The sequence below is a fragment of the Taudactylus pleione genome, unplaced genomic scaffold, assembly GCF_031769625.1.
Source record: "Taudactylus pleione unplaced genomic scaffold, aTauple2 ptg000781l, whole genome shotgun sequence".
Taxonomy (NCBI): domain Eukaryota; kingdom Metazoa; phylum Chordata; class Amphibia; order Anura; family Myobatrachidae; genus Taudactylus; species Taudactylus pleione.
In genome coordinates, this window is record NW_028285183.1 from 4,601,120 (window position 1) to 4,618,565 (window position 17,446).

The 17,446-nt window shown below is 48.0% G+C and overlaps 1 protein-coding gene across 1 annotated transcript in view; it reads left to right on the plus strand.

The window, feature by feature from the left end:
* Positions 1 to 17,446, plus strand: part of HEG1 (heart development protein with EGF like domains 1) — a 74,404-nt gene that overhangs the window by 36,996 nt on the left and 19,962 nt on the right. Inside the window, exons 2-7 of the mRNA XM_088457750.1 lie at positions 4,605 to 6,056; positions 6,145 to 6,255; positions 8,060 to 8,182; positions 9,981 to 10,084; positions 15,025 to 15,083; positions 15,565 to 15,734. Of these exons, the coding sequence (XP_088313876.1) occupies positions 4,605 to 6,056; positions 6,145 to 6,255; positions 8,060 to 8,182; positions 9,981 to 10,084; positions 15,025 to 15,083; positions 15,565 to 15,734 (2,019 nt within the window). The remainder of the gene's footprint in view (positions 1 to 4,604; positions 6,057 to 6,144; positions 6,256 to 8,059; positions 8,183 to 9,980; positions 10,085 to 15,024; positions 15,084 to 15,564; positions 15,735 to 17,446) is intronic.

The window sequence follows — 17,446 nt, forward strand, 5'->3', positions numbered from 1 at the left end:
GAAACTTTCCGACTGGCGAAATGACGTCACTTGCGATACTTTACCGTGGATTCTGACTTTTCGCTTGGAATTGAATACGGGCTCAAATTAGATAACACAAACCACCAATCTGATCCAGAGGTATAAAGCAGGCATCCTCAATGCCCCTCGAGTGGGTCAGATACCAACTGACAATATGGTTGTCAATGCCCCTCTCCCATGAGGTCCCAATTCATTACAGGGACTCTTTAATGTTGCAAGCCGGCAGATATTACTATATGCACTAACATATCCCATGCCTGTGAATTAATAGCAGTGCTATGAAAGTCATATCTGCATTTATATGTCTGATCTGGTATCTCTGTATAGCTGCAGTCTGCCCAGCTGTTTGCTCTGCCTGTTTTGCCCGTGCCTAGCCACAGGATAAACAGCAGGGGGCGACCCAGTGCTGGGGGGGGTCAATCCACCCATTTATTGTGTGACCGCTCTGGAAGTGCAGTTCTGTCCCAGTGTTACCGCTAAGTTCACGGCCTGGCTTTCACACATTGCAGTGACGCTTCCTGTGCATTTTATACTGAGTTTATGCAAAAAGCGCACATATATACGTAGCATTGGGATCTATAGGTGAATGAAGACTAAATCAAACCAGTTTTGCCAGGAACGCCCGCAAAAAGGCGTATCCATGGGATTGTGGTTCCTCACAGATTAGCCTGGACAGTGAAGGGTTAAACTATATATCTGCTTTTCCCATTTAACTCTGTCTGATCCCAGCCGAGGTGTTTGACATTTGGTTGCTATAAAATGAAATAACATGCAGGAGCCAGGGGTTACAGTGTCCTGCACCTGCCAGAGAGTCTGTCCCGCCATAGGTGATGGGGATCTGGGGCTCTTTGTTCCCTGTAATCAGAATTTAGGATGTTTATAAGAGCTGTCTAGACAATGGGCGGGCCGTGATAAAGCTGGGTCCTGGGGCTGGATCTGTCACTAGGAAGGAAACCTCAGGACACTCCGCAGACTGACCTCCGCCTTTGTAACACAAATTCCTCTGGACGCCAAATCTCCTCCACCCAATTCGTGACATCCGTAGCTGAGGCCTCACAACATTCACATGATGCGGGGGGCGCTCTAAATTTTAGGCAGAATAATGGAGACCCATATTACAGAGTGGCCAACTAACCTGATCGTCAAAGAGAAAACCATCTCTCCTCTCTCTCCCTCTCTCGCCTCTCCCCCTCTCTCTCTCTCCCCCTCCTCTCTCTCACCTCCTTCCTCTCTCTCTCCCTCTCTCTCCTCCTTTCTCTCTTCTTCTCTCCTCCTCTCTCTCTCTCCCTCTCTCTCTCTCCTCTCCTCCACCTCTCTCACCTCTCCTCCTCTCATCCACCTCTCCTCTCTCTCTCTCTCTCCTCCCTCCTCCTCTCTCTCTCCCTTCCTCTCCTCTCCTCTCTCTCTCCTCTCCTCCTCTCTCTCTCCTCCTCCTCCTCTCTCTCCTTCTCTCCTCCTCTCTCTCTTCTCTCCTCCTCTCTCTCTCCTCCTTTCTCTCTCTCCTTCTCTCCTCTCTCTCTCTCTCCTCTCTCTCTCTTCCTCTCCTCCTCTCTCTCTCTCTCTTCCTCTCCTCTCCACTCTCTCTCCTTCTCTCCTCCTCTCTCTCTCTCCTCCTCTCTCTCACTCTCCTCTCTCTCCTCTCTCTCTCCTCCTCTCCTCCTCTCTCTTCTCTCTCTTCTCTCTCTCTCTCTCTCTCCTTCTCTCTCTCCTTCTCTCCTCTCTCTCTCTCTCTCTCTCTCTTTCTCTCCTCCTCTCTCTCTCTCTCTCCTCTCTCCTCCTTTCTCTCTCTCTCCTTCTCTCCTCCTCTCTCTCTCTCCTCCTCTCTCTCTCTCTTTCTCTCCTCCTCTCTCGCTCTCATCTTCCTCTCCTCTCTCACTCTCTCTCCTTCTCTCCTCCTCCTCTCTCCTCCTCTCTTTCTCTCTCTCCTCTCTCCTCCTCTCTCTCCTTCTCTCCTCCTCTCTCTCTCTCTCTCTCTCTCTCTGTCTTTCTCTCCTCTCTCTCTCCTCTCCTCCTCTCTCTCTCCTTCCTCCTCCTCTCTCTCTCTCTCTCTCTCTGTCTTTCTCTCCTCTCTCTCTCTCTCTCTCTCTCTCTCTCTCTTTCTCTCCTCTCTCTCTCTCTCTTTCTCTCCTCTCTCTCTCTTTTTCTCTCCTCTCTCTCTCTCCTTTCTCTCCTCCTCTCTCTCTTTCTCTCCTCCTCTCTCTCTTTCTCTCCTCCTCTCTCTCTCTCTCTCTCTCTCTTTCTCTCCTCCTCTCTCTCTTTCTCTCCTCTCTCTCTCTCTCTCTCTCTCTCTCTCTCTCTCTCCTCTCTCTCTCTCTCTCTCTCTCTCTTTCTCTCCTCTCTCTCTCTCTCTTTCTCTCCTCTCTCTCTCTTCTCTCCTCTCTCTCTCTCTTTCTCTCCTCCTCTCTCTCTTTCTCTCCTCCTCTCTCTCTTTCTCTCCTCCTCTCTCTCTCTCTCTCTCTCTCTCTCTCTCTCTTTCTCTCTCTCTTTCTCTCCTCCTCTCTCTCTTTCTCTCCTCCTTTCTCTCCTCTCTCTCTCTCTCTCTCTCTCTCTTCTCTCCCAATTTCCTACTTCCCTTTTTCTGCCTGTCTATCTGGTGATGACTGATTGGTTGGATATTGCTCAGTCCCTCACACCCCAGGTCAAACAAGTTAAAACAGGAAAACTGGAACCCATGCAGATGAGATGTAGATGAAGTACAGGTCAGATATAGGTGAGTACAGGTGAGATGTAGATGAAGTATAGGTCAGATATAGGTGAGTACAGGTGAGATGTAGATGAAGTACAGGTCAGATATTGGTGAGTACAGGTGAGATGTAGATGAAGTACAGATCAGATATTGATGAGTACAGGTGAGATGTAGATGAAGTACAGGTCAGATATAGTTGAGTACAGGTGAGATGTAGATGAAGTATAGGTCAGATATTGATGAGTACAGGTGAGATGTAGATGAAGTACAGGTCAGATATAGGTGAGTACAGGTGAGATGTAGATGAAGTATAGGTCAGATATTGATGAGTACAGGTGAGATGTAGATGAAGTACAGGTCAGATATTGGTGAGTACAGGTGACATGTAGATGAAGTACAGGTCAGATATTGGTGAGTACAGGTGAGATGTAGATGAAGTACAGGTCAGATATAGTTGAGTACAGGTGAGATGTAGATGAAGTATAGGTCAGATATTGATGAGTACAGGTGAGATGTAGATGAAGTACAGGTCAGATATAGTTGAGTACAGGTGAGATGTAGATGAAGTATAGGTCAGATATTGATGAGTACAGGTGAGATGTAGATGAAGTACAGGTCAGATATAGGTGAGTACAGGTGAGATGTAGATGAAGTACAGGTCAGATATAGGTGAGTACAGGTGAGATGCAGGCCAAATTCCATTGAGATCTAGATGGCATACAGGTGAGATGAAGGCAAAGTACAAAGAAGATATAGATGAGTTACAGGTTGCATGTAGGTGAAGTACACATGAGATATAGGTAACGTACAGGTGTGACATAGATGATTTACAGATGAGAAACAGGTGACATACAGATGAAGTTAAAGTGAGACACAAGCCTCAATGGATGTAGTACATTTGACATTTAGATGAGGTACAGGAAAGATGTCAAAGAAGTGCAGGTAAGATATAGATTAACTATAGGTGGTATATAGATGAATATAGGTGGTATATAGATGAATTATAGATGAGAAATCGGTGAGATAAAGATGAATAAGAGATGAAATACATTCAAGCTATTACTGCAGGTGAAATACTGGTGAGCTACAGATGAATTACAGGTTAGCTATAGATGAGGTACAACTAAAATATAGGTTTGAATGGACGTAGTACACGTGACATATAGACAAGGTACAGGTGACAGATGAAGTACAGCTGAGATATATGTTTGAATGGACATAGGGCCTGATTCAGAGGCACTCGCAAAAAGCAAGCGCTCGCTCTGAATCAGGGCGGGTGCAGGTTTTTTTAGTTGTGACCTCTTGGCTACTAGCATAGCTGTGGGTTACCACCCACAGCTATTGCGAGCGGCCATGATGATGGTCGCGATGGTCAAGATGGTCACCTTGTGGTAGGGTCTCGTGGCCGCAAGCCCCAGAGAGCTTCTGGCTCTAATAGAGCCGGAAGCTGTCCCACTGACATCACTGGTGATGTCAGTGGGGCCGCCCACAAACGGCAGGCGTTCGCATGGGAACGCCTCCGTTTGTGAAGCCACCCCCCCCGCCACGCCTACAAAATGGTGCGAGCTGTCGATCAACATCGACAGCCGCCCCTTTCGCTGTGAGTCCTGGAGCGAGTGCTTTTTGCGCTCGCTCCGGAGCTTGCATGCGCACTGAGCCACCATCGACCCGGTTGCGAGCGCTCAGCGCTTGCGACCGGGTCTGAATCAGGCCCATAGTACACGTGACATATAGACGAGGGACAGGTGACAAATGAAGTACAGCTGAGATATAAGAGTGGACGTAGTACACGTGATATATAGACAAGGTACAGATGAGCTGTAGGTTTGAATGGATGATTTACACACCCATAGAAATGTAATAAAATATCTATTTTTTTTTTTCCATCTTATTTCAGGAACTGGCATCACCCAGAAATCAGCAACACGAAGACATGTCAATAAAAGGACCCCACATATGGACACTACATACATTTCTACCACCTTCACAAGAACCCTATTATCTGTGACTAATGAGAGCAACTTGGCAGACATCACGGAGATTCCCACCGCTTACACATCTGCTTTGGACTCGGGTTCCACAAATACTGGTAGTCAGAAAACTAGATCTACAACAAAGGAACTGGGGAACACAACACAGGACTCGCTGGCAACAGCAGAAGATGCTGGAAACTCAACAGAACAAACAGTTTCTGATTCTGAATCGTCCGTGCCCAGCACATACCCTCTACAGACTCCTTCTTACCTCGTGACTACCTACCCATCCTCCACATCTCACCATTTGTCAGATTCCACTGTCCCTTTCACCAGCGTCTCAGTCACTGCTCCGAACACAACAAACTATTTCAAGGAGACAGATTCTCCAGCTGACAGTTCATCGGTTTTCCTGCCATCATCATCATCATCATCCTCAGATCCTTCTTCATCCTCCAACTCTTCATTGTCCACTGTTGAATCCCCATTCTCTACATCAACATTTGCAGCTTCTTCTAGTGAGTCATTTTCTTCTCTTCCTGGACATTCGAACCAATCTTCATCGGAAGTCTCCTCGTCATCTCCCATTTCCTCCACGTTAGTTTTTTCACCTCACTCCTCTGTCACCCAAACACCCTCTGAGAACTCCCCAAGGTCTTCCACAAAGTCTTCTGTCCCTCTGACCACCCAGTCAACAACCCCTTCGCTGTCACCTTCCTCATCGCTGCCAACGTCTTTCCAGACATCATCATCATCTTCTGCCAGGAGCACAGTGATAGGTACCACTTATCTTTCTTCTGTATCTCCAACTCAGACTAGTGAGCCGTCTAGAGCTTACAATAGTTCTGTAACTGGTGTGGTTGAGTCGTACCACACGGCCACTGTACCTGGAAGTACAATGTTTGATGGAACAACTTCCACCGTAACATTATCATCAACCACTCTAGAGTCAGTGACTGATACACATATGACGGTCTCTTCCATGGAAGACAAGAGAACCCAAAGTGTCATTACTGTAACGGATCTCGGTGGACCTCCAGCACAGCCTACTGATAATGTGCCATCTACAACGACTGGCAACAATCAATTGTTACCTTCATCAAATGATAGTACACACGGAATCAAGCATGAGTCTGTGAAGACAACGGCATCAGGAAGCCCAACATTGCCAACTGGTGATGACAACAGGCAGGTTGTGACTGTCCGAACAACCAGAATGGACCTTAGAACTGAAACCCCAAGACTGGACACCACAACCAGTGCTAAAGACAAGAAGTTACCCATTTACACTACCTATCCACCGGACATAGTCATTGTACAGTACCCATCTACCAAAGCAACTATCTCCCCTGGAGGTCCCAGAGCTACTGTAACAGGTGCGGCATTGACTGTATTGTTGATTGCGTTGTTTGGGCAGTAGACTGTCGCAAATAGTCGTCTCACCCTGTTTTCTCATACCCCCAGCTAGCTTCTGCTCCCCCAGCCCTTGTCACAATGGAGGCCTCTGTGTGGACAGTAGCGAAGGCTACAGGTGTGACTGCCCATCAGCCTGGCATGGAGACCACTGTGACAGAGGTGAGTTCCCAGAGGTTTGTTCAGGGCACTGTCTATTCCCTTATTTAAGAGACATTGGGGTGATATATTGACGATGCAGAGAGGCAGAATAACTCCGAGCATCCAATCGGCAGTAACCTTGTATCAGACCAGAATAAGTACGTCATGAAAAGGAGTCGTCTGACTAATTTGCGCTATGGGGCTTATTCTGAGTTGGGAGCAAAGCAAAAAAAAGTAACTTTGCACCTGGAGAAACCATGTTGCAATAGAAGGGGCGCAAATACATTTATTTTATTTTTTTCATGCTGGTTAATGTATGCATTCAGAATGTCTCCCCCCACGATGTGGACATTCATGAAGTCACAAGTTTGGGTTGCGGAAAATCCCCCTCTGCTATGGGACTGAGGGTTCATTCAGACCCGGTCGTTAGCGCCGATGCGATTGGACCTGGTCGATGGCTCCCCCACAGAGCATGTGCACGACGGCGCCGTTGTGCGCATGTGTGAGACCCGCTACGACCGACAGCGCTGGTCGTAGCGGGTCTTGATCCAAAGGGGGCGAGCTGTCGATGTTGATTGACAGCTCGCCCCGTTTGGAAGGCGGACCGGGGGGGTGGCAGCCCCAACGGGGGCGTTCCCATTCAGACAGAGCCAGAAGCTCTCCGGGGTTTACGACAAGGGAGACCCTACCCTAGGGTCTCGTCGTAAGCCCCGACGGTCGCGATGGTCTTGACCATCGCGACCATCACCTTAGGCAGTCGTAAGGCTGTGGGTGTTAACCCACAGCCTTACCACCGCAAAGGAGGACGTCTTGAAAATTCAAGAGGTCCTCCCCTCATTCAGACCGACCGCACGCTCTGTGCGACCGGCTCTGAATGAGGTCCTTATTGTACCAGGGGTTGTCAGAAGTCATTTTTTTTTATAAAGTTATAATCTTGGGGGTAGATATTTTCCTACGCACTACAGACTTCCTGTTCAGTAATTCCATGGACGGACACTGCAGCCAGACTCTCCCCAGCCTGATATGGCTGATAACAGAGAACAATGGCCCTGATTCACTACGGAACGCAACTGCGAATGGAATAGCGATTACACACCCAGTTCAACTGTGATAGTATGCTAATTCATTGCGATCGCAATGCCATACGCAGCACTACATAAGGACGCCCACCTTACCTTACACATCCGTAATGTTTAGCAAGACTGCGAAACCATCGGTACAATCGAGTACCATCGCAACCTCACACACACTTGCACAAGCTCTGACCTTACTCAGGAATTGATAACAACCACACACTATGAGACCTCAGGATGCATATGGCATCGCAGTGGATAATTTATGCACGCCCCTGCAACAGCGTTCAAACGCTCTGGCACGGCTGTGTTCGCCCGACCACCCCCCGTCACCCCCCACAAACGGCACTTCCTGTCAAACACTCTGCGATGGGTCTGCTTAGTCACTGCGATCGCAGTGGCCAGTTTGCGCACGTGCACTGAGATCCATGCCCACTACGCAACAATCGGCCGATTGCGCACGTTATCGCAGTTGCGTACAGTAGTGAATCAGGCCCAATAGCAACAAATGTCCATGCGAACTATCCAGGCCTAGGACTGGAAACTTTTACTTCTATTTTTGTAAATGTTTATAATAACTTCTTTATTTAAGGCATCTTGTGTAGTAAATATAGTGGTCCTGTAAGCAAGAGATGTTATACAGATATAATTTACAGGCCATGGTAATGACACTTGTCTACATAGCATGTATTTGTCTTGTGTATGGACAGTAGCTAAACATACGTTAATATATAATATTTCCTCTCCCCCAGACGTGGATGAATGTCTCTCAGACCCATGTCCAGCACAGACCACGTGTGTAAATTCCAAAGGGTCCTTCAGCTGCCGCTGTCCCCTGGGGTATATTCTGGAGAAAGGAGCCGGCTGCGTTCCGGGTAAGTGCAGCGCAACATGGCGATTCAGTTCTCTCTGTCTGTGACTTCCATCTAGGATAGATAATAATGTCACTTTATAGAACATAAGGAAGAAACAGAGATATAGAGAGAGGTACAGCAGCGACTCCTACCCACTTGCATGAGGGTGACTGCCGATGCTGGGCCGGCCGGCTTCCGGCACCTGCGCAATGGATCTGGCAGGCCCCGGGACCGGTGGCTCCGCGCATGTGCATAACACCGGCTTCTAGGGACTGTCCTTGAGGCTGCCATTAGCAGCGGCTTCCATCGGAAGTCTCTCTCTGCTAATGGCAGCCTCAAGGGGGAGAAAACACCTTCCCATAGGGCCGTCTGTCCTGTCTGTGACTGGCAGGTAGCGCTTCCAACGGGAAGTCACTGGCTCACTGAGGTGGCTGATTTTACTGGGGGTATCTGCAGCTCTGTAGCCCCTAGGTAAAGTCTGCCCCAGGATACGTATTTGCCTATTACCATGTAAAGTGCAAGAAACAGTGTTATTTGCATTAGCAAGAAAAACGGGAATTCTTATACAGCGCTACACCTGAAAGTGAGCAGCTAACAGTCAGATCTCAGTCCCCCCAAGGACTAATAAACTTTGAACTAAAAAATTGATTGAAAAACTGACACAAGCGCTACCTCTTTAACCAAAAAAGTTCATGATAGATGATGATAAAGATGGTAGAATTACTTATGTAACTATGTCTGGTACATTGAAAACAATCATAGGGTGTACACTATTTATTGACATGGAACATATAAGTATAAAACACAATACATATGAAACATAAAAACTTCAACTTGGTAACTCTGATGTAAATAACTATGTCACCAAGAAATCACGGTTTGACGACTCGAACTTCCGGTTTGACGCTATAAACAAGCGTTCATAGAAAATAAATAAAGGGAATCTTCGGAATAAACAAGAACATGTCTACATGCTGCTTTCAAGCTGGGAGGATATACAGAATGTTTTAGAGGGACTGCAATTAGAAACGGACGACCACTTCCGGTCCGCGATAACCGGAACCGGAAGTCATCATCAAAAGGGGTATTTAAGAGAGCCCAATCATCTACACCTCCAGGCCTTGATAAAGGTACACGGAGTACCGAAACGCGTTGGCAGGAGGGAGTTAGAACCACTGCAGCACCAGGATTGTGGAGAATCAATGGACCTGTGGATTTGAGGGACCCGGACTACCTCTCCGCAATTTTTTACACCTATGCCCATGACCTGCATAATTCTGGTAAAGCAGCCACCTTATATTATAAACACCGGGATTGGACTTATATGTATTATATATGTCATGCATCTGTGATTTCTTGGTGACATAGTTATTTACATCAGAGTTACCAAGTTGAAGTTTTTATGTGTCATATGAATTGTGTTTTATACTTATATGTTCCATGTCAATAAATAGTGTACACCCTATGATTGTTTTAAATGTACCAGACATAGTTACATAAGTAATTCTACCATCTTTATCATCATCTATCATGAACTTTTTTGGTTAAAGAGGTAGCGCTTGTGTCAGTTTTTCAATAAATTTTTTAGTTCAAAGTGTTATTTGCATGGTCACGCCCACCCATATATTGGGCGGGCGTGACCATGCAATATATAACATATAGTCAAATATTGTTCTCTTTATACCAGTCTATGCTTTCACGTCCTCCCTTGTATTTTCCCTGGTGGTATTGTGGCCACTAATGTAACCTTCGCCCTGAGCTCACTAATGTGGCGTAATACTGAATGTTTTATTGTGTATATAATGTTCTTGTCTTACAGTGCGGACATTCCTGGGACACATTGAGATACCGCGAAGTCTACTCAACGGCACTAGTGAGAAATACAGCCGCTTACATCAGATCGAGGAGCAGATTATACACATAGTGAGTATGAGCGCAGGTGATGTGGGTGGGCGTGGCCATGTAAATAGCGGGGGAGGCACTAGTGAGAAATACAGCCGCTTACATCAGATCGAGGAGCAGATTATACACATAGTGAGTATGAGCGCAGGTGATGTGGGTGGGCGTGGCCATGTAAATAGCGGGGGAGGCACTAGTGAGAAATACAGCCGCTTACATCAGATCGAGGAGCAGATTATACACATAGTGAGTATGAGCGCAGGTGATGTGGGTGGGCGTGGCCATGCAAATAGCGGTGGAGGCACTAGTGAGATATACAGCCGCTTACATCAGATCAAGGAGCAGATTATACACATAGTGAGTATGAGCGCAGGTGATGTGGGTGGGCGTGGCCATGCAAATAGCGGGGGAGGCACTAGTGAGATATACAGCCGCTTACATCAGATTGAGGAGCAGATTATACACATAGTGAGTATGAGCGCAGGTGATGAGGGTGGGCGTGGCCATGTAAATAGCAGGGGAGGCACTAGTGAGATATACAGCCGCTTACATCAGAGCGAGGAGCAGATTATACACATAGTGAGTATGAGCGCAGGTGATGTGGGTGGGCGTGGCCATGCAAATAGCAGGGGAGGCACTAGTGAGATATACAGCCGCTTACATCAGAGCGAGGAGCAGATTATACACATAGTGAGTATGAGCGCAGGTGATGTGGGTGGGCGTGGCCATGCAAATAGCGGGGGAGGCACTAGTGAGATATACAGCCACTTACATCAGAGCGAGGAGCAGATTATACACATAGTGAGTATGAGCGCAGGTGATGTGGGTGGGCGTGGCCATGCAAATAGCAGGGGAGGCACTAGTGAGATATACAGCCGCTTACATCAGAGCGAGGAGCAGATTATACACATAGTGAGTATGAGCGCAGGTGATGTGGGTGGGCGTGGCCATGCAAATAGCGGGGGAGGCACTAGTGAGATATACAGCCGCTTACATCAGAGCGAGGAGCAGATTATACACATAGTGAGTATGAGCGCAGGTGATGAGGGTGGGCGTGGCCATGCAAATAGCGGGAGAGGCACTAGTGAGAAATACAGCCGCTTACATCAAATCGAGGAGCAGATTATACACATAGTGAGTATGAGCGCAGGTGATGTGGGTGGGCGTGGCCATGCAAATAGCGGGGGAGGCACTAGTGAGATATACAGCCGCTTACATCAGAGCGAGGAGCAGATTATACACATAGTGAGTATGAGCGCAGGTGATGTGGGTGGGCGTGGCCATGTACATAGCGGTGGAGGCACTAGTGAGATATACAGCCGCTTACATCAGAGCGAGGAGCAGATTATACACATAGTGAGTATGAGCGCAGGTGATGTGGGTGGGCGTGGCCATGCAAATAGCGGGGGAGGCACTAGTGTGATATACAGCCGCTTACATCAGATAGAGGAGCAGATTATACACATAGTGAGTATGAGCGCAGGTGATGTGGGTGGGCGTGGCCATGTAAATAGCGGGGGAGGCACTAGTGAGATATACAGCCGCTTACATCAGAGCGAGGAGCAGATTATACACATAGTGAGTATGAGCGCAGGTGATGTGGGTGGGCGTGGCCATGCAAATAGCGGGGGAGGCACTAGTGAGATATACAGCCGCTTACATCAGATCGAGGAGCAGATTATACACATAGTGAGTATGAGCGCAGGTGATGTGGGTGGGCGTGGCCATGTAAATAGCGGGGGAGGCACTAATGAGATTTACAGCCGCTTACATCAGAGCGAGGAGCAGATTATACACATAGTGAGTATGAGCGCAGGTGATGAGGGTGGGCGTGGCCATGCAAATAGCGGGGGAGGCACTAGTGAGAAATACAGCCACTTACATCAGAGCGAGGAGCAGATTATACACATAGTGAGTATGAGCGCAGGTGATGAGGGTGGGCGTGGCCATGCAAATAGCGGGGGAGGCACTAGTGAGAAATACAGGCGCTTATATCAGATAGAGGAGCAGATTATACACATAGTGAGTATGAGCACAGGTGATGAGGGTGGGCGTGGCCATGTAAATAGCGGGGGAGGCACTAGTGAGAAATACAGCCGCTTACATCAGAGCGAGGAGCAGATTATACACACAGTGAGTATGAGCGCAGGTGATGAGGGTGGGCGTGGCCATGCAAATAGCGGGAGAGGCACTAGTGAGAAATACAGCCGCTTACATCAGATCGAGGAGCAGATTATACACATAGTAAGTATGAGCGCAGGTGATGTGGGTGGGCGTGGCCATGCAAATAGCGGTGGAGGCACTAGTGAGATATACAGCCGCTTACATCAGATCGAGGAGCAGATTATACACATAGTGAGTATGAGCGCAGGTGATGTGGGTGGGCGTGGCCATGTAAATAGCGGTGGAGGCACTAGTGAGATATACAGCCACTTACATCAGAGCGAGGAGCAGATTATACACATAGTGAGTATGAGCGCAGGTGATGAGGGTGGGCGGGGCCATGCAAATAGCGGGGGAGGCACTAGTCAGATATACAGCCGCTTACATCAGAGCGAGGAGCAGATTATACACATAGTGAGTATGAGCGCAGGTGATGTGGGTGGGCGTGGCCATGCAAATAGCGGGGGAGGCACTAGTGAGATATACAGCCGCTTACATCAGATCGAGGAGCAGATTATACACATAGTGAGTATGAGCGCAGGTGATGTGGGTGGGCGTGGCCATGTAAATAGCGGTGGAGGCACTAGTGAGATATACAGCCACTTACATCAGAGCGAGGAGCAGATTATACACATAGTGAGTATGAGCGCAGGTGATGTGGGTGGGCGTGGCCATGTAAATAGCGGGGGAGGCACTAGTGAGATATACAGCCGCTTACATCAGAGCGAGGAGCAGATTGTACACATAGTGAGTATGAGCGCAGGTTATGGTGGTGGGCGTGGCCATGCAAATAGCGGGGGAGGCACTAGTGAGATATACAGCCGCTTACATCAGATAGAGGAGCAGATTATACACATAGTGAGTATGAGCGCAGGTGATGTGGGTGGGCGTGGCCATGCAAATAGCGGGGGAGGCACTAGTGAGATATACAGCCGCTTACATCAGATCGAGGAGCAGATTATACACATAGTGAGTATGAGCGCAGGTGATGTGGGTGGGCGTGGCCATGTAAATAGCGGTGGAGGCACTAGTGAGATATACAGCCACTTACATCAGAGCGAGGAGCAGATTATACACATAGTGAGTATGAGCGCAGGTGATGTGGGTGGGCGTGGCCATGTAAATAGCGGGGGAGGCACTAGTGAGATATACAGCCGCTTACATCAGAGCGAGGAGCAGATTGTACACATAGTGAGTATGAGCGCAGGTTATGGTGGTGGGCGTGGCCATGCAAATAGCGGGGGAGGCACTAGTGAGATATACAGCCGCTTACATCAGATAGAGGAGCAGATTATACACATAGTGAGTATGAGCGCAGGTTATGGTGGTGGGCGTGGCCATGCAAATAGCGGGGGAGGCACTAGTGAGATATACAGCCGCTTACATCAGAGCGAGGAGCAGATTGTACACATAGTGAGTATGAGTGCAGGTTATGGTGGTGGGCGTGGCCATGCAAATAGCGGGGGATGTACTAGTGCGATATACAGCCGCTTACATCAGAGCGAGGAGCAGATTATACACATAGTGAGTATGAGCGCAGGTTATGGTGGTGGGCGTGGCCATGCAAATAGCGGGGGAGGCACTAGTGAGATATACAGCCGCTTACATCAGAGCGAGGAGCAGATTATACACATAGTGAGTATGAGCGCAGGTGATGTGGGTGGGCGTGGCCATGCAAATAGCGGGGGAGGCACTAGTGAGAAATACAGCCGCTTACATCAGAGCGAGGAGCAGATTGTACAGGTAGTGAGTATGAGTGCAGGTTATGGTGGTGGGCATGGCCATGCAAATAGTTTAGCCGGGCATCGCAATGTGTTAGCCGCAGGGGTGGAGGGTTAGGTTTAGGTACTCCCGGGGGTACTTAGGGTTAGACACACCCCTGGGAGGGTTAGGTTTAGGCTAGGGAAAGGGGAAGTTAGGGTTAGGCACCACTGGGAGGGAGGTTTGGGTTAGGCACCCCCTCGGGAGGGTTAGGTTTAGGTTGTGGGGAGGGGAGGTTAGGGTTAGGCATGCCCCCGGGATGGTTAGGTTTAGGGTGCGGGGAGGCAGGTTTAGGGTTAGGCCCCACCCCCGGTTCTTAGGGTTAGGTACCCCCAAGGGAGGGTTAGGGGGGGAGAGGGGAGGGTTAAAGATACTTAGAAGCCGACGTCAGGATTTTCATCTATCGGGCTTCTCTCGTTGGGATTTGAACCGGCGGCGTGTAAGCTGTCGGTATTTCATACGCAACCCGTCTCTTGGCCGGATTCAGCAAGGATCATTATTCTGCTTATACGCACGTAACGCAGTTGCTAATATCAGCGGTGATATGTAAATGTACATTCGGATTGCGATCACAGCTTACCATAAGGACGCCCACTTCCCCTCACTCACATCCGTATACTTGGGCAACATAGCAAAACAATCGGTAACATCGAGTAACATCGGACCCATACGCACAGTTATGGCAGGTCAGACCTCACTCCGGAATTGCTTACTTCAGCGCACGCTATGAGGCCTCAAGCGGCGTCTGGTACCGCAGTGGCTAATTTATGCATAACCCCTGCAACGGCGTCCCAATGCACAGGCACGCCTGCGTTCGCCCGAACGCCCCCTCGTCACCACCCATAAACGTCACTTCCTGTCAATCCCTCTGCCACGGGTCTGCGTATCCTCTGCGATCCGCGATATAATCGGCCGATTGCGTGGGTATAAGCGATTGCGATCCTTGCAGAATCAGGCCCACTGTACGTTAGAAGGCGGTCTCGTTTAAGGGGAGGTCTCATGTCTCTGGAGATAACCAATTCATGACTTTCTTCCCACAGCTGAATTCCTCCTTCTCCACAATCAGTGGCTATTACCAGTCAACGGTCACCAATACCAGGTGAGCGGTTCAGCTTTTATGTAGCCCTACAGACCTCTGTCCCGCTGCTTTCCATGTCATTCACAGAAAACATTCTTGTGTAAGCCATTCAGGCAGGACCGCCGAGACCTATATTAGCGAGTATTGTATAACACGCCCCCTCTTAAATCACTGGCCCCCAGCACTAGGGAACTGCTTGTGATTGGCTGATTTTGTATGCATCACAGATATGGATTGGTGCTTTTATCGTAGCTAATGATATGTTATGTTTTTGTGTACATGTTTTAGCAATTTGTTTTGTTTAGTTATTTTGGTACACGAGTTGTTTCTGCTGAGTTATTCAGTTTTTCTTTATTAAGTTTTATTGAGGCCTAACTGCGAATGCAACTCTTCATTATAAACACACTTTGTAACCTTTAGAAGAGATCAGATCTGGAAGTGCCAGATATACGCTAAACATATGGACAATTGTGACACTAATTCTGGTTCTGTTCACTTTTAGTTACGGCAATACTATTGTGCTCACCGTTCAGAATATTTTTTCTCTGGCCTCCAACGTTACAATGTTTGATCTAAAACGCAATATCCAGAAATATATAAAAGTGTGTGAATCAACGCTGGAGAGCTCCCTGGCCTGCCGGCTGGTACTGCACCCCCAGCTGTATTACCGAGGTAATGTCATATGTCCTGTACGCTACCTGCACCCTCACCTGTATTACATAGGTAATGTCATATGTCCTGTACACAGCCTGCACCCTCACCTGTATTACATAGGTAATGTCATATGTCCTGTACGCAGCCTGCACCCTCACCTGTATTACATAGGTAATGTTATATGTCCTGTACGCTGCCTACACCCTCACCTGTATTACATAGGTAATGTCATATGTCCTGTACACAGCCTGCACCCTCACCTGTATTACATAGGTAATGTCATATGTCCTGTACGCAGCCTGCACCCTCACCTGTATTACATAGGTAATGTCATATGTCCTGTACGCAGCCTGCACCTTCACCTGTATTACCTATGTAATGTTATATGTCATATGTCCTGTACGCTACCTGCACCCTCACATGTATTACATAGGTAATGTTAGATGTCCTGTACGCAGCCTGCGCCCTCACCTGTATTACATATGTAATGTTATATGTCCTGTACGCAGCTTGCACCTTCACCTGTATTACCTATGTAATGTTATATGTCATATGTCCTGTACGCTACCTGCACCCTCACATGTATTACATAGGTAATGTTAGATGTCCTGTACGCAGCCTGCGCCCTCACCTGTATTACATAGGTAATGTTATATGTCCTGTACGCAGCTTGCGCCCTCACCTGTATTACCGAGGTAATGTCATATGTCCTGTACGCAGCCTGCGCCTTCACCTGTATTACATTGGTAATGTCATATGTCCTGTACGCAGCTTGCGCCCTCACCTGTATTACATAGGTAATGTTATATGTCCTGTATGCAGCCTGCACCCTCACCTGTATTACATAGGTAATGTTATATGTCCTGTACGCAGCCTGCGCCCTCACCTGTATTGCATAGGTAATGTTATATGTCCTGTACGCTACCTGCACCCTCACCTGTATTACCTATGTAATGTTATATGTCCTGTACGCAGCTTGCGCCCTCACCTGTATTACTGAGGTAATATTATATGTCCTGTACGCAGCCTGCACCCTCACCTATATTACATAGGTAATGTTATATGTCCTGTACGCAGCCTGCACCCTCACCTATATTACATAGGTAATGTTATATGTCCTGTACGCTACCTGCACCCTCACCTGTATTACATAGGTAATGTTAGATGTCATGTATGCAGCCTGCGCCCTCACCTGTATTACATAGGTAATGTTATATGTCCTGTACGCAGCTTGCGCCCTCACCTGTATTACCGAGGTAATGTCATATGTCCTGTACGCAGCCTGCGCCTTCACCTGTATTACATAGGTAATGTCATATGTCCTGTACGCAGCTTGCGCCCTCACCTGTATTACATAGGTAATGTTATATGTCCTGTATGCAGCCTGCACCCTCACCTGTATTACATAGGTAATGTTATATGTCCTGTACGCAGCCTGCGCCCTCACCTGTATTGCATAGGTAATGTTCTATGTCCTGTACGCTACCTGCACCCTCACCTGTATTACCTATGTAATGTCATATGTCCTGTACACAGCCTGCGCCCTCACCTGTATTACATAGGTAATGTCATATGTCCTGTACGCAGCCTGCACCCTCACCTGTATTACATAGGTAATGTCATATGTCCTGTACGCAGCCTGCACCTTCACCTGTATTACCTATGTAATGTTATATGTCATATGTCCTGTACGCTACCTGCACCCTCACATGTATTACATAGGTAATGTT